The sequence below is a fragment of the Salvelinus fontinalis genome, chromosome 13 (genome assembly GCF_029448725.1).
Source record: "Salvelinus fontinalis isolate EN_2023a chromosome 13, ASM2944872v1, whole genome shotgun sequence".
NCBI classification, from domain to species: Eukaryota; Metazoa; Chordata; class Actinopteri; order Salmoniformes; family Salmonidae; genus Salvelinus; species Salvelinus fontinalis.
This window is the reverse complement of record NC_074677.1, coordinates 35,230,502-35,253,523: the sequence shown is the minus strand read 5'-3', so window position 1 is coordinate 35,253,523 and position 23,022 is coordinate 35,230,502. Positions and strand designations below refer to the sequence as shown.

The 23,022-nt window shown below is 41.3% G+C and overlaps 1 protein-coding gene across 9 annotated transcripts in view; it reads right to left on the bottom strand.

Annotated features, from left to right (window-relative positions):
- LOC129868524 (glutamate receptor 3) overlaps positions 1-10,882 on the bottom strand; it is a 109,590-nt gene extending 98,708 nt beyond the window's left edge. For 2 of the 9 annotated variants that reach the window (XR_008761770.1, XR_008761769.1), the window contains exons 1-2: positions 10,428-10,881; positions 9,756-9,914 (exon numbers count right to left, since the gene is read on the bottom strand). Coding sequence is in view for 7 of the 9 variants with exons in the window: in XM_055942594.1 (XP_055798569.1) it covers positions 9,756-9,914; positions 10,428-10,515 (247 nt within the window). In the remaining 2 variants the exon portion in view is untranslated. Of the gene's footprint in view, positions 1-9,755; positions 9,915-10,427 lie in introns of all 9 variants that reach the window. The other 7 variants (XM_055942594.1, XM_055942595.1, XM_055942593.1 and 4 more) reach the window with 4 other exon arrangements.
- Positions 10,883-23,022: the final 12,140 nt, after the last annotated feature.

Sequence of the window (23,022 nt, the reverse complement as noted above, 5' to 3'; positions counted from 1 at the left end):
TCAGATGCACAGACAGCCATGCAAAGTGTTTGTACATTATCTGAAGATATCAGCTTGAGTTTGTCTTTACTTATTTCAATATAACTGACAGAGTGGTGCTATTATAATAAAACATGCATAAGTAAATGCATGGTGGCTATTAACCCAGTTCCACTAGTGTTTAATACATGGTGAGATGGAGGAGCTCGGTGTTGATTTATGTCCACTGTCCTGTCCACCCTCCCCACCACAGCACATCTAAACTTCCATCCCATTGTAACTCAGTTCACCTCCACATTGACTAGCATGATATAGTCAGCGGACCCCAAGGCCAATGTTTTGGCATACGTCTGTCTCCCTCCACCTCCCTACTTCTGTCTCCCTACTTTTCACTGCACAGACAATATTCCTATGAAAAATACCAAAACAATATATTTATTTCATATCGCACAGTGATAGTCAGTTCTTTAAGCGTGTGTATATTTGTAAATGTGTCTGTGTGTTGGTTGTGTACCGTACAGCCATATGTGTCAAGCTCTCGGGGGCTTATATTTTTCCTAGAAGTCTACACTCTTTGAAGTAATAGAAAGCTCTGGTGAAATTAATTCTGTTCTGTCACATATCAGGAAATATTGAGAGAAAGATATGGGCCGTGAGAGCTGATCTCTCCATAGTCTTCACCACAGTGAAGCACTGGCCTTCAGCCTATTGATCTTCTCAGGCAATAACACAGTCATGGCCGATGGGGATGTGTGACTATCATTACATCCTGACCCAACCAGGGGAGAGCTATAGAGCGACGGACGTTATTCTAATCTGACTGGCAATTCTAACAAGTGACTCCTAATCGATAAATAATTTACACATGTTATGACTCCCTACCATATATGTAATTGATCGCCTGACTCGATCATGTCATTCAAAGACATTGGTTTAACCCTTTGTAGATGAATGGGCATTTTTTTAAGATACAAAGTCTCCACAGACAACAAAAAATCCCAAAACGTGCCATTTACAAAAGAATAACATCTAAAAACAAGCTATTATAGCACTCTCTATAGTGAGACACCATATGACTTCTCTCACTAGAGAAAAACCCCTTGAAAAGCATTTAAATAATGCAACTCATTTTCTACCAGCTCAGTTGATTGTATTGTTAGCATTGTCCCACCGTTAACATGACGCATCCTTATGTTACAGACGATCCTGTCTCATAAATAGAAGAAAAATAAAACAGATTTTTCGTTAAGTGGGAGACATCTGCTATGTTCCATCTTCAAACGGAATATCCATCTGTTATGCAGGTGTTTTGAGGAAGCATGAGAATGCATTAAAGAATGAGTAGCAGCAGACCCATGTAAAATCCCACATTAAAGGGTTATGGAGTGAGGCTGAGAGAATAAAGAGTATCTTCTGAGATGAAAGAACATACACACATACAGAACCAGTCAAAAATTCTGACACACCTACTCATTCAAGGGTTTTTCTTTACTTTTCTACATTTAAGTCATTTAGCAGACGCTCTTATCCAGAGCGACTTACAAATTGGAAAGTTCATACATATTCATCCTGGTCCCCCCATGGGAATTGAACCCTGGTCCCCCCGTGGGAATTGAACCCACAACCCTGGCGTTGCAAGCGCCATGCTCTACCAACTGAGCCACACGGGACCACAATGTAGAATAATAGTGAAGACATCAAAACTATGAAATAAAACATGGAATTATGTAGTAACCAAAAAAGTGTTAAACAAATCAAAATATATTTTTGATTTTAGATTCTTCAAAGTAGCCACCCTTTGCCTTGATGACAGCTTTGCACACTCACATTGTGAGTGAAGCTGGTGAAGCCAGGTGAAGCTGGTTGAGAGAAGAAGTTCCAACATATGCTGAGCACTTGTTGGCTGCTTTTCCTTCACTCCGCGGTCCAACTCATCCCAAACCATCTCAATTGGTTTGAGGTCAGGTGATTGTGGAGGCCAGGTCATCTGATGAAGCACTCCATCACTCTCCTTCTTGGTTAAATAGCCCTTACACAGCCTGGGGGTGTGTTTTGGGTCATTGTCCTGTTGAAAAACAAATGATAGTCCCACTAAGAGCAAACAGGATGGGATGGCGTATCACTGCAGAATGCTGTGGTAGCCATGCTGGTTAAGTGTGCCTGGAATTCTAAATAAATCACTGACAGTGTCACCAGAAAAGCACCCCCACACCATCACACCTCCTCCTCTTTGCTTCACGGTGGGCATCACACATGCAAAGATCATCCGTTCACCTACTCCGCGTCTCACAAAGACACGGCGGTTGGAACCAAAAATCTCACATTTGGACTCATCAAACTAAAGGACAGATTTCCACCAGTCTAATGTCCATTGCTCATGTTTCTTGCCCCAAGCAAGTCTCTTCTTATTATTAGTGCCCTTTAGTAATGGTTTCTTTGCAGCAATTCGACCATGAAGGCCTGATTCACGCAGTCTCCTCTGAACAGTTGATGTTGAGATGTGTCTGTTACTTGAACTCTGTGAAGCATTTATTTGGCTGCAATTTCTGAGGCTGGTAACTCTAATGAACTTATCCTCTGCAGCAGTGTTAACTCTGGGTCTTCCTTTGATGTGGCTCCTCGTAGAGCTTGATGGTGTATGCGTCTGCACTTGAATAAATTTTCAATGTTATTGAAATGTTTTATATTGACTGACCTAAATCTCTTAAAATAATGATGGACTGTCATTTCTCTGTGCTTATTTGACCTGTTCTTGCCATAATATGGACTTGGTCTTTTACCATTTAGGGCTATCTTCTGTATACCTCCCCTACCTTGTCACAACACAAATGACTGGCTCAAATGCATTAAGAAGGAAAACAATTCCACAAATTAACTTTTAACAAGGCACACTTGTTAATTGAAATTCATTCCAGGTGAACACCTCATGAAGCTGGTTGAGAGAATGCCAAGAGGCAAAGGGTGGCTACTTTGAAAAATCTCAAATATAAAATATATTTAGATTTTTTTAAACACTTTTTTGGTTACTACATGATTCCATATGTGTCATTTCATTGTTTTGATGTCTTCTCTATTATTCTACAATATAGAAAATAGAAAAAATAAAGAAAACCCTCGAATGAGTACGTGTGTTCAAACTTTTGACTGGTACTGTACATGTTACTGAACAAAAATATTAACACAACAATTTCAAAGATTTTACTGAGTTACAGTTTATATGAAGAAATCAGTCAATTGAAATAAATTAATTAGGCCCTAATCTATGGATTTCATATGACTGAGAATACAGATATGCCTCTGTTGGTCACAGATACCTTAACAAAAAATGGGCATCACAATGGGCCTAAGGAACTCGTCACTGTATTTTTGTGCATTCGAATTGGCATCGATAACATGCAATTGTGTCCGTTGTCTGTAGCTCATACTATAACCCCACCACCACCATGGGACACTCTGTTCACGGCATTGACATCATCAAACCGCTCACCCACATGACGCCATAAACATGGTCTGTGGTTGTGAGGCTGGTTGGACCTACTGCCAAATTCTCTAAAATTACGTTGGAGGTGGCTTACGGTAGAGATCAACAGCTCTGGTGGACATTCCTGCAGTCAGCATGCCAATTGCACGTTTCCTCAAAACTTGAGACATCTGGGGCATTGTATTGTGTGACAAAACGGCACATTTTTACTGAGCAAGATGGCGCCGATAGAGATGGCAGCCTCTCTTCTAGTCCTTAGGAAACTGTGCAGTATTTTGTTTTTTATGTATTATTTCTTAAATTGTTAGCCCAGAAAACCTTAAGTGTTATTACATACAACCAGGAAGAACTATTGGATATCAGAGAGACATCAACTTACCAGCACAACCAGCACTACGACCAGGAATACGACTTTCCCAAAGCGGATCCTTTGTCTGCACCTCCCAGGGCATTTGAACTGATTCCAGAGGCCGACCCAAAACAACGCCACCGGAGGAAAGGGTGCTGGAGTGGTCTTCTAGTGAGGCTTCGGATGCGCGCGCACACCACCCAATCCCTTCCAAGTATATTACTCGCTAATGTCTGGTCCCTAGTTAACAAAGTCGCCGAAATCAGGGCAAGAGTTGCTTTCCAAAGAGATATCCGGGATTGGAACATACTCAGTTTCACGGAAATATGGCTAGCTGGGGACATGCTGTCGGAGTGAGCACAGCCAACAGGATTTTCAGTGCATTGCACCGACAGGAATAAACATTTCTCTGGTAAGAAGAAGGGCGGGGTGTATGTTTCATGACTAACGACTCATGGTGTAATTGTAACATCATGCAGGAACTCAAGACCTTTTGTTCGCATGACCTAGAATTCCTCACAATCAAATGGCGACCGTATTATCTCCCAAGAGAACTCTCCTCGGTTATCGTCACAGCCATGTATATCCCCCCGCAAGCGGATACCAAGACGGCCATCAAGGAACTTCACTGGACTTTATGCAAACTGGAAACCATATATCCTGAGGCTGCATTTATTGAAGCTGGGGATTTTAACAAAGCTAATCTGAGAACAAGGCTACCTAAATTCTATCAGCATATCGATTGCAGTACACGAGCAAGTAACACACTCAACCACTGCCACTCTAACTTCCGTGATGCATACAAGGCCCTCCCCCGCCCTCCTTTTGGCAAATCTGACCATGACTCCATCTTGTAGCTCCACTCCTATAGGCAGAAACTAAAACAGGAAGCGCCCGTGCTTAGGTTTATCCAACGCTGGTCTGACCAATCGGTTTCCACGCTTCAAGATTGCTTCAATCACGTGTACTGGGATATGTTCCGGGTAGCCTCAGATAATAACATTGATGTATACGCTGACACAGTGAGCGAGTTTATAAGGAAGTGTGTAGGAGATGTTGTACCCACTTAAAACCTTCCCTAACTAGAAACTGTGGATTGATGGCAGCATTCGCGCAAAGCCGAAAGCATGTACCACCAGATTTAATCATGGCAAGGCGACTGGAAATATGGCCAAATACAAACAGTCAAGTTATTCCCTCCGTAAGGCAATCAAACAAGCAGAGTGTCAGTATAGAGACAAAGTGGTCGCAATTCAACAGCTCAAACACGAGACATATGTGGCAAGGTCTACAGACAATCACGGATTACAAAAAGAAAACCAGCCCCTTCGCGGACATCGACGTCTTGCATCCAGACAAATTAAACAACTTCTTTGCGTGCTTTGAGGACAATTCAGTGCCACCGACGCGGCCCGCTACCAAAGACTGTGGGCTCTCCTTCTCCGTGGCCGACGTGAGTAAAACATTTTAACGTGTTAACCCTCGCAAGGCTGCCGGCCCAGACGGCATCACTAGCCACGTCCTCAGAGCATGCGCAGACCAGCTGGCTAGTGTGTTTACGGACATATTCAATCAATCCCTATCCCAGTTTTCTGTCCCCACATGCTTCAAGAGGACCACCATTGTTCCTGTTCCCAAGAAAGCTAAGGTAACTGAACTAAATGACTATCGCCCCGTAGCACTCACCTCTGTCATCATGATGTGCTTTGAGAGACTAGTCAAAGACCATATCACCTCCACCCTACCTGTCACCCTAGACCCACTTCAATTTGCTTACCGCACCAATAGGTCCACAGATGACGCAATCGCCATCACACTGCACACTGCTCTATCCCATCTGGACAAGAAGAATACCTATGTAAGAATTCTGTTCACTGACTATTGCTCAGCATTCAACACCATAGTACCCTCCAAACCCATCATTAAGCTTGAGACCCTGGGTCTCAACCCCGCCCTGTGCAACTGGGTCCTGTACTTCCTGACGGGCCGCCCCCAGGTGGTGAAGGTAGAAAAAACATCTCCACTCCGCTGATCCTCAACACTGGGGCCCCACAAGGGTGGGTTCTCAGTACCCTCCTGTACTCTGTGTTCACCCACGACTGCGTGGCCATGCACACCTCCAACTCAATCATCAAGTTTGCAGACAACACAACAGTGGTAGGCTTGATTACCAACAACGACGAGACAGCCTACAGGGAGGAGGTGAGGGCACTCAGAGTGTGGTGTCAGGAAAACAACCTCTCACTCAATGTGAGGAAACAGCAAAGGGAGCACCCACATATCCAGATCGACGGGACAGTAGTGGAGAAGGTGCATATCACCGACAAACTGAAATGGTCCATGCTCACAGACAGTGTGATGAATAAGGCGCAACAGTGCCTCCTCAATCTCAGGAGGCTGAAAAAATGTGGCTTGTCACCGAAAACCCTCACTAACTTTTACAGGGGCACAATTGAGAGCATTCTGTCGCGCTGTATCACCGCCTGGTATGGCAACTGCACCGCCCACAACCGCAAGGCGCTCCAGAGGGTGGTGCGGTCTGCACAACGCATCACTGGGGGCAAACTACCTGCCCTCCAGGACACCTACAACACCCGATGTCACAGGAAGGCCAAAAAGATCATCAAGGACAACAACCACCCGAGCCACTGCCTGTTCACCCCACTTCCATCCAGAAGGCGAGGTCAGTACAGGTGCATCAAATCTGGGACAGAGAGATTGAAAAACAGCTTCTATCTCAAGGCGATCAGATTGTTAAACAGCCACCACTAGCACAGAGAGGCGGCTGCCTACCTACAGACTTGATATCATTGGCCACTTTAATAAATGGAACACTAGTCACTTTATTAATGCCACTTTAAGAATGTTTACATATCTCGCATTACTCATCTCATATGTATATACTGTATCATTCACTATCTATTCTTTACTATCTATTGCATCTTAGCCTCTCTGTCACTGCTCATCCATATATTTTATACTTATATATTCTCATCCCATTCCTTTAATATATTGTATTAGGTTTTGTTGTGGAATTGTTAGATATGACCTGTTAGATACTGCTGCGCTGTCGGATCTAGAAGCATAAGCATTTCGCTACACTCGCAATAACATCTGATAACCATGTGTATGCGACCAATAAAATTTGATTTGGCCTTTTATTGTCCCCAGCACAAGGTGCACTTGTGTAATGGTCATGCTGTTTAATCAGCTTCTTGATATGCCACACCTGTCAGGTGGATGGGTTCTCTTGGCAAAGGAGAAATGCTCACTAGCAGGGATGTAAACACCTTTTTCCACAAAATTTGAGAGAAAAAAGCTTTTTATGCGTATGGAACATTTCTGGGATATTTTTTTCAGCTAATGAAACATGGAACCAAAATGTTACACATTACATTTATATTTTTGTTCACTGTACATACATATCATCCATTTGGTCATTTCATCTGACAGTAAAAAGGGTGAGTAATTAATTATTGTGTTATTGTCCAATAATGTTAATGGACAAAATTTGCCCACTGATGCTAAATAGATGCAATTAATTATCTGATTTAATAAATGTGAAAATGAATATTATAGAAGTGCTGCGCATTGAAATGTCAGGCTTTGTAGCCTCTCTGGTCTAAGTCAAAGGTAATCCATGTTGGCTACTCTCCCCCTTCTTCTTCTGATGTCAACTTCAAAGAGGAAGTGACAAATAGAATCCCATTATATCTTGGCACTGGGTGTTATGAATGCTTTATGAAGGCTTCGTGGAAGTCTGACTGATATTCATTTCTGATTTTATTTTGTGTCATGCTTATAACAGACATGGTTTCCAAAAACTAAGATCACTATGATTCAGCATGGAAATACTGCAATATTATTGGGAAAAACAAAACACAAAAATCACACAGAAGGACAAATGTCCATTTGTAACTACAAAACCATTACAATGAGAGAGGTGGTTTTGTATTTTTATAGACAAGCCCCCCCAAAGGCATCAAGCAAGCTCCAGATTTCCTTGTCTTTTTTTCTCTTTATTGAGTTACACAACCATCTGAGCAGCTAATTCTGTTTGCTGACACAGATTTGAATAGTCTGACTGATCCTTAGAGAAGTACAGTTAGAGAGAAGTTAGCCTGCCAAACGAGTGCTTCTGACACTCAGATGCATCCAGTGCTGCGAGAGGTAGTCAGCAAGACTTTGGAAGCCTGCTCACTGTCTACAACCATTCTCATCTTGAATGAACCAGAGGGTCCCATTGCATGCCATTCAACAAAAACAAATGCCAAGACCTGACATTAGAATACACTCTCAGCTCCAACATGTTGAATATTAAATAAGCAAACAGATAAATATATTTATTTTCAGGTAAAAAGAAAAGCTATCCATAGCTAACTGTCTTCCATAAACAATGCAATACTGAACTGAACTGCAGGGTGCAGATATGGTAAATTACATCTAAGAAGGTTCCATGCCAAAGCAAAAACATTGTATCCTGGGGTAGCTATGTAGCACCAAACTGATGTTGGCATTGGCTCCTCTATGAACTGAAGAGAAAAATACTCACACTAGAAACGGCAATACTGTATCTAATCACAATGGAATATGCTACTGAAATGTGCTCATACCTGCATGTCAGTCATGTGACAGACCCATATTCTGTCAGATTGATCAATATAATAGAGCATCTGGAGGCATTTCCTGAAATAACTCAAACCCATCCGCTCCAATTAAAGGTCTATATCTCCCATGGCAATCAAATTAAATAGTCTGTTCCAGTAATTCATGAGAATTCATTCTACGAATCTAAGAGAGGAAAATTATTTTAACAAAATTATTTTATCACTGTCACAGCAAATGGATTTTGATACATCGTAAATCCAACAACTTGCAGCACAGGCTATAGCAATATGATGCAACCAGATATAGGGGGTTAAATAAAGCCCAACACTGGGATACACTGCAGGCTTATCCATGTGCACCCTCATTACAGTCCTATCGCTGGGATCTTACAATAGTGCCTCAAGTGAACAGCAACTAAGAGAGAAGACATAACACTGTCAAGTGCCATAAATTAACAATGTTTTACACCCAGGGCAGAGAGATGCTTCTCTGCCAGAGGAATGTGGAATTGTCATACCAGATAAATATTAACATACAGCTTTTCAACAGAACAACAGCCACCTCTGTTGAATTGTATCCAAGGAAGGAGTAGCATTTCCTACATATGATGACCGTGACAATGTCATGCTATTGTTTAAAGCCTTTATCTCAGCTATAGACAGACATGACAAGTTTACTGTGCTTCATCGTATACATTACACATTTGTACTGTACCTATGCACCACTGTGTTTCATAAACCAGGCTGACCCTAACCTCCTCAACCCTGGAAAAAAATGTAAAATGCTATTATTGTATACAATAGTGTACATCTGTCTGCTACAGTGTGTAGATTTACAAAAAGCAGTGATATAACAGAGACCTGAATCTGTCATTTGGATTATTAGGCTATATAGAAATTACTGCAACAAACACCTATTTGAAATATCAATGGCTTCATCTAAAAATAAACTGGGGCTTGTATAGACAAACTTACTCCACACCTACACACAACAGTATTTCTATAGAATCATCTATTCTATGGTATCCTCCTAAACAACTCAAGCTCTATTCACAATCATAGTGGTGTGAAAAAGTGTTTTGTATACAAAGGAAGATATTATATCCAGAAAAAAAAGAATTAACAGTTAAACTATATATATGTTTTATTCTCAATATTTAATCACCCCAGCTTAAAAGAAGCTGCATTGACACAACAGCTTTATAATGTTTCTATGTGAGTGGGTGTACTGTTGGGCTAGAATATTTTCTCATGAATTTTGAGCGGGGAGGGAGGGTGAAGCAGTTTTGGTAGTTGTTGAATGAAATACATTGCCATAATTGAGTATCGTGGTACTCACACGCATGTGTGACGGAGAAGCTGTTCGAGGATTCGAGATTGTCTACATTGTAATTGAGATGGAAAGGTTTTTCCGTCACATTTTGATTGGTATTATACAGCTGGACAGCGAATCTGAAAGCGCTGTGCTCCTGCACTGTAGAGCGCATAAAGAGACCACCTATAGAAGAAAGAGAGGAGGAGATTACGAAGAATGTGACTTTTCATTGCCTAGTTGCTCTTATAATGTTTCATGAAAATACAGTATGACGTCAATATCAGTCCTTATAAATCATCAGTCCAATTTTACGCATCACATAACTAACTGGATGACCCTTACTTTATCTAGAATAAACACCACGCATTTAATTATACAGAGATTAACTTGTTAATGTATTATCTACACTGCCCATTGCAGTCGTGGAAAGTTATGTAGGAAGATACAGTACTTAAATAGGCTATGAGGAACTTTGTGCCATTTTCACACTCCACCACTCTAAAGCGGTGTTTCTCTTAGGTGGCTATTACCCTACCTGTCGTTAGTGTAGGCTATTACTGATCAATTTGACAATGAATTATGCAAATATAAAATTAAGTCAACACCACACAACACTCTCTTAATGTACATTGATCTCGTTTTATTTTCAGGCTAAAGAAAAAACATGTTAGTTATGCTATTTCAAATATAACTTACCAATATTTATCTGGTTTGGAAACGCTCCATGCGATTTCCCAAAAAGCCACAACAAAAAAAGGACAATGGCTATTACGCGTTGCCTCATTTTCTCCGGCCTCTGAATTTAACTCCTCAGACGAATCTGATATAGGAAAACCATGTACACAAGCCTATGCGCACAGAAAATCCGCCAGATGTGTAAGCAGCTCTCACTGTGTGCTACCAGTGATATACTACAGGTACGTTGAGGTGCGAGCGGAACTGCAGCAGAGCGAATCTTATGCCGTTGAGAGGGGAAAAGGCAAAGACTTATCTCAAAGATGGTGGTGGAGCGAGAAGCGGATCTTATTGTGAATAAGGTTCATCCAATTGGGCCAGCAGGGGGACGTTGATCAAACTTGATCTAACGTTGAATTATAACATCATCCTCCCCATCCCGCCACTGCAGACCTTGTTGGCTGGGAAGAAACCGCGCGGGCGCAGTGTAGTGTTTGTCCACATGGTGTAAAGAGAGTCAAGATACCATGGTATCATCTAACATCTGATCTACTCTACTCAAGTGTGCTAGTTGAGGGAATATCAAATTACTGGTAGACTTTAATGCATCATCTATAAACTATCCGGTGAAGATTAAATTCGTTTACATGAAAAAAATTGCGTTAGGCTAAATTATATTTCTAAATATATTATTGACACTGATATTAAATTATGGCCAGGCAAATTGGTCACCCTCTCATCGCCTGTGTAAGTGGTCTTTGGAGATATTCCTGAAGACATGCCAATGTATTTAAAACATCTACAGGCTTGGTGGGTCCCCCACGGGACGGTTGAGCTAAAGTAGGCTAATGCAATTAGCATGAGGTTGTAAGTAACAAGAACATCTCCCAGGACATAGACATATCTGATATTGGCATGAAGCTTAAATTCTTGTTAATCTAACTGCACTGTCCAATTTACAGTAGCTATTACAGTGAAAGACTACCGTGCTATTGTTTGAGGAGAGTGCACAGTTATGAACTTGAAAAGTTATTAATAAACCAATTAGGCACATATGGGCAGTCTTGATACAACATTTTGAACAGAAATGCAATGGTTCATTAGATCAGTCTAAAAATGTGCAAATACACTGCTTCCATCTAGTGGCCAAAATCTAAATTGCGTCTGGGCTGGAATAATACATTATGGCTTTTCTCTTGCATTTCAAAGATGATGATACAAAAAAAAAACATTTTTTTTTGTTGTTTTTTTCTTTGTATTTTCATTTACCAGATCTGATGTGTTATATTATCTTACATTCATTTCACATTTGCACAAACGTCAAAGTGTTTCCTTTCAAATGGTATCAAGAGTATGCATATCCTTGCTGCAATGCCTGAGCTACAGGCAGTTGGATTTGGGTATGTAATTTCAGGTGAAAATTGAAAAAAAGGGGCGGATCCTGTTAAAATTCCCAGAACTAAACCTGTAACCCAGGCCAGGTATACTTCAAGTCCTATGAGTCAGTCAAATATGCCCCAAATTAGTTGAGTGTCACTTGAAGTTTTCATAATTCCTCCCATGATTGCAGTCATCTGCACTGCCTGCCTGTGGGGTATGTTTAGAGCGAATGTGATTGAGTCTGTCTAATTCATTCTGGGGTTACGGGATAATGTGAAACAGGTGCTGCTGCAGTGCCCCATCAAAGCCCAGGACTTATCAGACCCCTCTTCATCAAGTCCTACTGTGCCTCTAGTCACAGGAAGGCACCCAGAGAAAAGGGATATGATGTTCCATCCTGGGGAATGAAATCGCTCCCAGCGCTAGAGTGCTCTCGCCTCCACTAGGTTGGAAATGCTCATTAGTATTGCAGAGGAGTTGCACACTGTTGCTTGTCGACCTCAGGTGTAAACGTAACATTGTAAACGTAAATCCGGGACACTCCAATTAGTATGAAACGGTATGTTACATTTCATATGTTATGTATTCATTTGTGGATGTCCATCGTTCATTTCCTATGAAATGTAAGGAATTACAATTCGTATGATACGTTACGAATGCAATTGCTGTGGCTAACATTAGCTAGGCTAGGGGTTAGGGTTAGCGGTTAAGGTTAGGGTTGAGGTTAAGGTTATGAGTTAGGTTAAAGATTTAGGTTTAGGGGAAGAGTTAGCTAACATGCTAAGTAGTTGCAAAGTAGCTAAAAAGTAGTAAGTCTTTGCAAAGTTGCTTATATGCTAAAGTTGTCCATGATGAGATTCAAATAACGTTTGCGTTATATGCCTACCCATCCACCCCAACCAACCGACTTAGTGCAGTTATAAAGGTATTAAACCATCTTCTCTAACCACTATACACACGGTAGCATACAGCCTCTCACTATACTGTCGGGATGTGATCCTTCGAAACAATGAGAATTCACACACCAGCACATCTCTATCAAACCACTATGAATAAGATTATATAGATTGCATTAGAGAAGCTCTTTGTTCAGAGAGTCAGTGTGTACAGTGGAGAGCCAAAGGCAAGTCAGCCAATCATTACGGCTTCCTGTCAGGACGAGGCCGATGCAGAATAGGTCAGACTGTATTGATCCAGATCAATCAGAGGGATTTAAATGCTTGGCAATACAACTCCGATGTTAATTTACAGTTCACTCACTGATCTAGGGCCAGAACAGTGGTGCTGTGCTGCACAACTGTTGGGTAATTCCATTCCAGGAGCAAATTGTTTTAGCTTTAGAACATCTACAGTATATTTCCTCTGTAAGACATCACAGATTTGATGAACTGCACAATTTTCCATTTAAATGGCATGTCCCTTTCGGCTCGGCTGTGGAAAATTATTCAATTTGTTCCTGTGCACTCGAAAACAAACAGACTTAATTTGATAGAGCTTGTGGCAAATCTGGCACTTTACAGTCACTGAGGTGTGTCTGTCATCATGATGAGAGCCAACTCATCCAGAGGTAATATACAGGAACACCCTGAAATGAACCGTTTCTATACGACATCTCCCTTTGAAAAGAGAATGGTGTGGTGATGATGTTACTAGGTCTAAAACATCTCAGCAGGGAAAAGGGAAGCAAGGACTCCAGGGTCAAGCTAAATAGGTTGGGAAGAGAACGGAAGGGAGATGAGCAAGAGGTGAGACAGGCCGTCAGGGAGAGATGCAGCATGACGCTAAGGCCTGTCTTTACTCACACGCTCTCTGAAGACATGGAAATGTGCTTTAGGCTTTTAAACAATGAGCAGCCAGCTGTGCATTCTTTCCACGCTAAAGTGAATTCAAGATCTGAATGTATGTACTGTTGGTGTTGATTCATTATATGCTGTTATTACTCTTATTATGTGCTGTTTGTATTCATTACAAATAGGTTTGGTGAAGACAATGGCTTGCTTGAGACATTTTCTTTGAATTATCCTAAGCATGCAAAGGTGTTGCAAATATCTGGCGCAGCTATCTTTTCATCATATTATAATGAGACACGCACACACAATGTGTGTGAATTCAACAAGACCCCACTGAGTGGAAATGCCAGTGGGCCATTCCAGCACCTCCTAAGGACTTTAAGTGAACATGCCATTTAGACACTGTTGACCATATGGTACAATTCATGGCACATTCTAATTTTGGCATACTCTCAATGCTAGCTGTATTTAGCTCTGTGATGACATCACACAAACAAACCATATCCCCCAGGGAAATATTTACATTTTCTTTAAATGTCAATATGTTTTATGCAATCCAAATTTACCAGCAGAAGAGACACACATGAATTTCGTCATCCATAGAGAAGTAGAAAGAACATCACCACTATGTGACAGATATCTACCATGTCTGACTGCAAACTTTAGAATGTATTTCTGCAGGCTGGAGGCCTGACTGGCTGGTGGAGACGTAATCATCAGAAGTTGATCACAAGCTGTTTCCATAGTAAGACTTTGTGTGCAAGGTAGTAATGTCTCTAGGGATACGATTCTTAAAAGTAGTGGCCACCTTTCATCAGTGAGAGCTTCTGATTTCTAACTCACATAGGCAAATCCCTGTTCCAGGATATTAAATCTAATTCATATTGACTAATTCATATTGACTAAAGCTGTCAATATACTGTAGATGAAGTGAGATGTTTTTTTCCTTTGGTAATGGATTCTTAGAACACACAGAATTACACACAAGTTGTAAGCCTGAGGGAGTGGACTGGCCTATATACAGCCAGCCAGGCAAATGCAGTGTTCCACATTTGTACAATGAGCAGAGTGCAAAGCGCTACAGTCAGACTCAGACCCATCTGCAATCTACAGTAATTAAATCAGTAAAAAGTAATTTTACTTCCCACTTGTTTCTCCAGCCTGTTTATTCTAAATAATTTGCCCTTTAACTTAATGGAACATGCATTGTAATGTAATGAGACTGCAGTCTAGGGGTGGACAATAATATGGTTTGCTATTTTTGTCAACTTGTTTAACTGTTTTTGAAGTAACTGTTTGATTACTCTCCCAGAAAAGCAGTTGACATATAGAAGACATGCAAATATTTCTGTCTGAATCCTCAGCTTGGAGGTGCTGTCTGTGTCAGGATGAAGGCTTGTTTATTTTACATCACATCTCCTGTTTTGCCTTCATTACTCAGAGCTAGAGCCTGTGAAATTGGATGTGGGCCGTGCCAGGCATGTGACTGTTTGCAGCGGCTCTGTCTTTCACATTCAAGTTCACATTAGGGCCAAAGCCTGCCAGAGAAACTGGCAAGTGCACGGCAAAAGTGTTCTGATGCATGAGCAGCCTAATTTTCCTCGGTCAGATAAAGCAAATTACGGTTGGCATTGGCTAATTAAAGATGAAAAATCCACAGGTAAACAATGTCTCTCTATGTAAACAGAGCACAGTGGATCTCCTGTCATACAGTTTAACTTCGGTATTAGAGATCAAGAGATGGGGTAGAAAATCAAAGTGAAGAGAACGTGACATAACCAGTGGTGTCGTCTGATGGGGGGGCTGTCCAGCAGAGCAGAATATGACCCACTTATTTGATTTTTGATATGCCACTTGTGTTTGGTTGGTTGCTAATATTGGAAAGGAAAGTCATATTAGTAGCCTACTGATGCATCTCAAAAACGCCTTAAATCCATAGACTGTACAAGGATAGGTTTACATCCGATGTATTCCATAGTTTTCCAACAAATACTGTACATTGTCATAGACGTCCTAATGTGGAGTTCATGTGTCTATTAGTCCATTTTCCAGTTTGTTGCATGTACCCATGAGAGGAATACATTTATTTTTGTGTTCACCTGATACCTGTGTTTAACATTAACATTATGGTGTCTTTTCTCTTTTACAGTATTTGACATCAGAACAACAACAAGAGGAGACATGTCCTCTGTTTAGGGTACTGTACTGAAAGGTCAGAGGATAAAATAACATATTGAATCAGATGAAAGGCTATGGTTGGGATTCCTCTCGGTCTCTGAACTTCCTATAAACTCCTCTGGTAAATTAGCTGGACTTAATACAGTGCCTTCAGAAATGATTCATACCCCTTGAATTATTCCACATTTGTTGTGTTACAGCCTGAATTCAAAATGGATTACATATATTTTCTTCTCACCTATCTACACACAATACCCCATAATGACATTTTAGCAAATGTATTGAAAATAAAATACAGAAATATCTAATTTACATAAGTATTCACACCCCTGAGTGAGTACTTTGTAGAAGCATCTTTGGCAGCGATTACAGCTTTGAGTTGTCTTGGGTATGTCTGTATCAGCTTTGTACATATGGATTTGGGAATTTTCTCCCATTCTTCCTTGTACATTTTCTCAAGCTCTGTTAAGTCAGATGGGGAGTGCCTGTGAACAGCAATCTTCAAGTCTTTCCACAGATTTTCAATTGGATTCAAGTCTGGGCTTTGGCTGGGCCACTCAAGGACTTTCACATTCTTGTTCAGAAGTCATTCCAGCATTTCTTTGGCTGTATGCTTAAGGTCATTGTTCTGTTGGAACGTAAATCTTCACCCCAGTCTAAGGTCATTTTCAATCTGAAGCAGGTTCTCATCAAGGATGTGCCTGTATTTGGCTCCATTCATTGTCCCTCAAACCTTACCAGTCTCCCAGTCCATGCAGCTGAAAAGTATCCACGTAGCATAATGGTGCCACCACCATGCTTCACGGTAGGGATGGTGTTAGATGGGTGATGAGCTGTGCCTGGTTTTCTCCAGACATAGCGCTTTACATTCAGGCCAAATAGTTAAAATGTTGTGTCATCAGACCACAGAGTCTTTCACTTGCCTTTTTGCAAAGTCTAGGTGTGCTGTCATGTGCCTTTTTCTCAGGAGTGGTTTCCATCAGTCCACTCTCCCATAAAGCCCAGATTGATGAAGTGCTGTAGAGACTGTTGTCCTTCTGTTCTCACATCTCAGCCAAGGAACTCTGTAGTTCTGTCAGAATGGTCATTGGGTTCTTTGTCACCTCCCTGACCAAGGTCCTTCTTGCCAGTTGCTCATTTTGGTCAGATGGCCAACTCTGGACAGAGTCTGGGTAGTTCTATATTTTTTCAGTGAAGACCACTGTGCTCTTGGACATTTTAAACACTCTATAAATAGTTTTTTACCCTTCCCCAGATATATCTCGGAGATATACGGATAGTCCCTTGGACTTCAGGGTATAGTTTTTGCTCTGACATGCACTGTCAACTGTGGGACCTTAGACAGGTGTGTTTCCTTCTAAATCATGTCCAAACAATCGAATTGGCCACAGGTGGACTCCAATCAAGTTGTAGTGACATTTCAAGGATGACCAAATGAAATTGGATGTATCTGAACTACATTTTGAGTGTCATAAAAAAGGGGTGTGAATACTTATTTAAATGTTATATTTCTGTATTTCATTTTCAATAAATTTGCTAACATTTCTAAAAACATGTTTTAACTTTGTCATTATGGGGTATTGTAAAATATATTTACTCCATTTTGAATACAGGCTGTAACACAACAACATGTGGAATAAGTCAAGGGATGTGAATACTTTCAGAAGGCCCTGTATGCTCCCTCACCAAAGTGCTCTGGACAAAAAAAAATCAAATGTTCACTTTCCATGAAAAAGTATTTAATTGTTTCTGCAGATAAGATGAAAGAGCTGACCACCAGGTTGTTCTTGACAGTTTAATAACTTAGACAAAATGTGTTCCTTTTTACCATTTATCTCATCGCTGGCAGTGCCCCGGATTTCAGGAGTGGAGGCCTCAGGCTGATTCACTAATGTTCATTATCATGTATTCCACTCCAGGTCTGGACAGACTGAGACTGAGATACTTGGGAAGGATTCTTAAAAAGGCTTTTAACAAGTATCCTGGCTCGTCTGTACAACCATACCGGTATTCAATATAGAAATATATATATTTTTAAACAAAATGGCATAAATGAAAGTCAAATGTCAAGGCATATTTCAGTGGCAAAAATATGTTATATATTTTATCAGTAGTGCTGCCAGGAAATATCCTGGAAATGCCAAAACTGCAAGGGGTAAAGATCCCATTAAGTGAGGTAAGGTAAGTGCATGCATATTTGTTTCAGTTTATATGTATGCTATAGTATGTATGAGAGGGAGAGGAGCACCACAAGTGCTTGCCCTGTCTCAATAATTCAATAGAAACAACAGAGTAGATGTGTCTTGTGAGATGCTGCCTCACACTTTTGATTAGCACATCAGCATGAGAGCTGGCTGTACCGTTGGATGCAGATACTGCTGCGTTTCAGCAAGGCCAGAAACAGGGTGGCGGCATTACTTGCCAAAATGTTTTTCAGCAGCCAGCCAAATGGACAAAAGTAAGCCACAGGTGTGTCCTATCAGGGCCCTTGTTTGGTTACACAGCTCAAAGTAATCACTCGGTTGTGCCTGTTCTTCAGAAGAACACAGCTCTCATATCTGTTCTGGGGAGACAACAGAGAGCATAATAAAGACGTCCTGAAGTAGTCCTCCATGTAAGCAATTGAATCCACCTAAGGGACTGTATACCAGCCTAAGGCATGGTAATAATGAAATGGCACTGTTATAACTATTCACAGATAGTTTAAGTCGGATCATAAGCTCTCATCCATTTATATGCAGATGATACAGTCTTATACTCAGCTGGCCCCTCCCCGGATGTTGTGTTAAATGCTCTACAATAAAGCTTTCTTACAAGCTTTCTCTGCCTTTAACTCCAAAACAAAGATTATGTGGTTTGTAAGAAGAATGCCCCTCTCCCCACAGGTATGATTACTACCTCTGAGGATTTAGAGCTGTCCTTCTGTCCTTCTGTGTACTTCTCTCAGCACATATCAAAGCTGCAGGCTAAAGTTAAATCTAGACTTGGTTTCCTCTATCTTAATCGCTCCTCTTTCACTCCAGCTGCCAAACTAACCCTGATTCAGATGACCAACCTACCCATGTTAGATTACGGAGGCGTAATTTATAGATTGGCAGGTAAGGGTGCTCTCGAGCGGCTAGATGTTCCTTATAAGACACATTGAATCACATACAGTATGCAGCTCAAAAGTTGTCATGAGATTAGGTCCAAGGCAGAATGCTGCTTTATTAGCATTGTCAGTGTATCCAAAAGAGGGCAGCTCAAGGCTGTGTTTTCTGTTTTTGTTTTCCTTTGGAGATGTGCAGCAGAAACACTGTTGACATGAGCCTCATCACTCTAAGGCTATTTACTCTGAACGCTCCCCAGCTTCAGATGATAGGATGACCTTGCAGCCTCTAATATGTTGCTTCCTGGCAGAAGGAAGGCACAAATTGTCCTCCACGCCATTTCTCAGTATTTTTTAATAGAGGAGCAATTGTAAGGATGCATTCATTGTTTGGAACAACATAATTTCCCCCTATAATTCATGCAACATCCTCTAATGGAAGAGAATGTGCCACTTCATGGTACAGTTCCATTTGACAGCAAGATGCACTCACAATTTAGCTCTAATTGCAGATGAATACCTACAGTAATGCAGTACAACTACCACTGTGTATGCTATAATAATGAGACGATCTCAGTATATTATAGAAGTTGGAGAGCCATTTTATCCTGTACTAGCATGCTGGTAACTTCAGGGAGCTAAGGTGCTGCAGCACAAATTAATATTAACGGTAATTTGATTCCAACATCCTTGTGTCTTCAGCTGCAGAATATCCCACAGGCAAACTGTCAGTGCTTAGAGAGCGGCGCAAATTAGCCTGGCAATTTTAATTAGCGAGGTTCTGCTTTCTCAAAAAGCCCACCGTCTCCCTCTTCCTTTTGATGAGATATCGACTATGCTCATACTGTAGAAAAATTACAAAAAGGTAAAACTGTGAGTCACAAAAGGAGGAACTGTATGCATGGGAGAGGCAGTAGACTGTGTTGTTACCAGTTTCCATGTGAATCTAAGAACATTTTGCTGGGGTAATTAGAGTGACCAAGCTTCAAAAGACTCCTGATAAGAGGAAGTACTGTAGCCTATAGCATGGAGAGGAGATAAACTAGGTCTGGTTGTACTGCTGCTCATACCAGCTCACAGGTTTATATGATCACGATTCAGTGTGAAGCCAGTGTTACATTGCTACGTTTTGAACAGGTTATACATGCATGACCATCTAAATAGCTATTTGTGAGGAAGAGGCATAGCTAAAAAACAGATCATAGTCAGTGAAACCAGAAATAACCAAATCATATATATATATTTTTTCAATACATTTAAAAATGATAAATTAGTGTATTGTATAATACTGTAGTGTAGCATGATTTTGTGCCAGATCAAAGTCAAATGTTCAATTCAGTGAACTGATTCAACCCCCTTTGGGGACTGCAGGTTCCTAGATTACCTTCAGGAACTTTAGGTTGGCCGCCCTATACGTTCTCTCAATCAGGGGCCCACAGGGCCAAATTATTATTGTCATGTCAGCCTGAGGTCCATGTGACTTGACTAAAACATGTCTGACAAAACAGAAAGACCATGAGGACCAACCTCATTACAGCTTCTCTACCTACAGTGCTGTATACGTCTACTGCAGACCTGGGTCATATATGCATTTCTTCCATTTCAATTAGCCTCGAATTCTCTACTTATCCATAATTACCACAATGTAATCTGTTTGATTGTTATGACCAAACTACACTGAACAAAAATATAAACACAACATGTAAAGTGTTGTTCCCATGTTTCATGATCTGAAATAAAAGATCCCAGAAATGTTCAATATGCACATATGCATGTTTACATCCCTGTTAGTCAGCATTGTTCCTTTGCCAAGATAATTCATCCAACTGACAGGTGTGGCATATCAAGAAGCTGATTAAACAGTATGATCATTACACAGGGGCACAATGTGCTGGGGACAATAAAAGGCCACTCTAAAATGTGCAGTTTTGCCATGTAACACAATGCCACAGATGTCTAAAGTTTTGAGGGAGCATGCAATTGGAATGCTGAACTGCAGGAATGTCCACCAGAGCTGTTACCAGATAATCTAATGTTAATTTCTCTACCATAATCCACCTCCAACATCGTTGTAGAGAATTTGGCAGTATGTCCAACCGGCCTCACAACCGCAGACCACGTTGTATGGTGTCATATGGGCGAGCGATTTGCTGATGTCAAAGCTGTGCACAGAGTGCCCCATGGTGGCGATGAGGTTATGGTATGGGGAGGCATAAGTTACGAACAACAAACACAATTGCATTTTATCGATGGCAATTTGAATGCAGAGTTACTGTGACGATATCCTGAGGCCCATTGTCGTGCCATTCATCTGCCACTATCACCTCATGTTTCAGAATGATAATGCATGGCCCCATGATAATGCACGGTCGCAAGGATCTGTACAAAATTCCTAGAAGCTGAAAATGTCCCAGTTCTTCAATGGCCTGCATACTTACTAGACATGTCATCATTGAGCATGTTTGGGATGCTCTGGATCAACGTGTACAACAGCGTGTTCCAGTACCCGCCAATATCCAGCAACTTCGCACAGCCATTGAAAAGAAGTGGGACGTTCAACAGCCTGATCAACTCTATGCGAAGGAGAGGTGCCGCACCTCATGAGGCAAATGGTGGTCACAGCAGATACTGACTGGTTTTCTGATCCACACCCCTACCTTTATTTTAAGGTATCTGTGACCAACAGATGCATGTCTGTATTCCCTGTCATGTGAAATCCATAGATTAGGGCCTAATTTATTTATTTCAATTGACTGATTTCCTGACATGAACTGTAACTCAGTAAAATCTTAGAAATTGTTGCATGTTGCATTTATATTTTTGTTCAGTATATTTGAAGATGTTGAGACTTGTTTGAAAATGTAGTACATGTAGCTATCTGTACTATGTTAGAGTTTCCTTCTTATCCATGCAAAAGTTAGATTTCATTTTAAGCCAGTTCAGTACACTGCTGCCATTCCCTAAGGTGGTGCCCCAGACTTACTGTATCTATAAATATGGTTACTGGGCTGCATTCCCCCAGTTGCACAGCTCTTTTATGCATACTGCTGCACCCCTTAACATGGCCTGCCACAGCACTAAGACATCCACCATGTCCAGATCCAGCATGGAGCGCTGCTGGTGGTGAGCACTGCACTGACTGACTGAATCACATCAGCTTTAGCCTCCGCCTCAGATAGCTAACCCTCCGTGCCTGTTATGTCCCCAGGTCAGCCTGAACGTCCCTAAACATCCTTGGCCAAGACACTGACATTCTGAACTGTTTTTGCTAGAGATATTATTACAACAAAGGCTTGGAGTTTTTCTCATCAGTTTGTGTGGTAAGTATAACACAACCTAAACAGCCTATTCAAAATACACAGAACAGGGCTGCTAAGATGTGGATGTCTGATGGCAATACTCAATCTGAATGACATTATGTAAACTAGATGACATGCTGAAACAGGAAAGTTGGAAACACATAATCGTCTAGAATGTCATTGTATGCTGTAGCATTAAGATTTCCTTTTACTGGAACTAAGGGGCCCGAACCATGAAAAACAGCCACAGACTATTATTCCTCCTCCACCAAACTTTACAGTTGGCACTACGCATTCTGGCAGGTAGTGTTCCCCTGGCATCCGCCAAACCCAGATTCGTCTGTCGAACTGCCAGATGGTGAAACGTGATTCATCACATCAGAGAATGCGTTTCCATTGCTCCAGAGTCCAATGGCGGCGAGCTTTACACCGCTCCAGACGCTTGGCATTGCACATGGTGAACTTAGGCCTATGTGCGGCTGCTCGGCCAGCAAAACCCATTTCATGACACTTCCGACGAACAGTTATTGTGCTGATATCGTTTCTAGAGGCAGTTTGGAACTCGGTAGTGAGTGTTGCAACCGAGAACATACCATTTTAAAGCGCTACACGCTTCAGCACTCGGCGGTCCCGTTCTGTGAGATTGTGAGCAGTTTTTGCTCCTAGAAATTTTCACTTCACAATAACACCACTTACAGTTGACTGGAGCAGCTCTAGCAAGGCAGGCATTTGACAAACTGACTTGTTGGAAAGCTGGCATCCTATGACAGTGCGATGTTTAAAGTCACTGAGCTCTTCAGTAAGACCATTTTACAGCCAATGTTTGTCTATGGAGATTGAATGGCTGTGTGCTTGATTTTATACACCTGTCAACAGCAGGT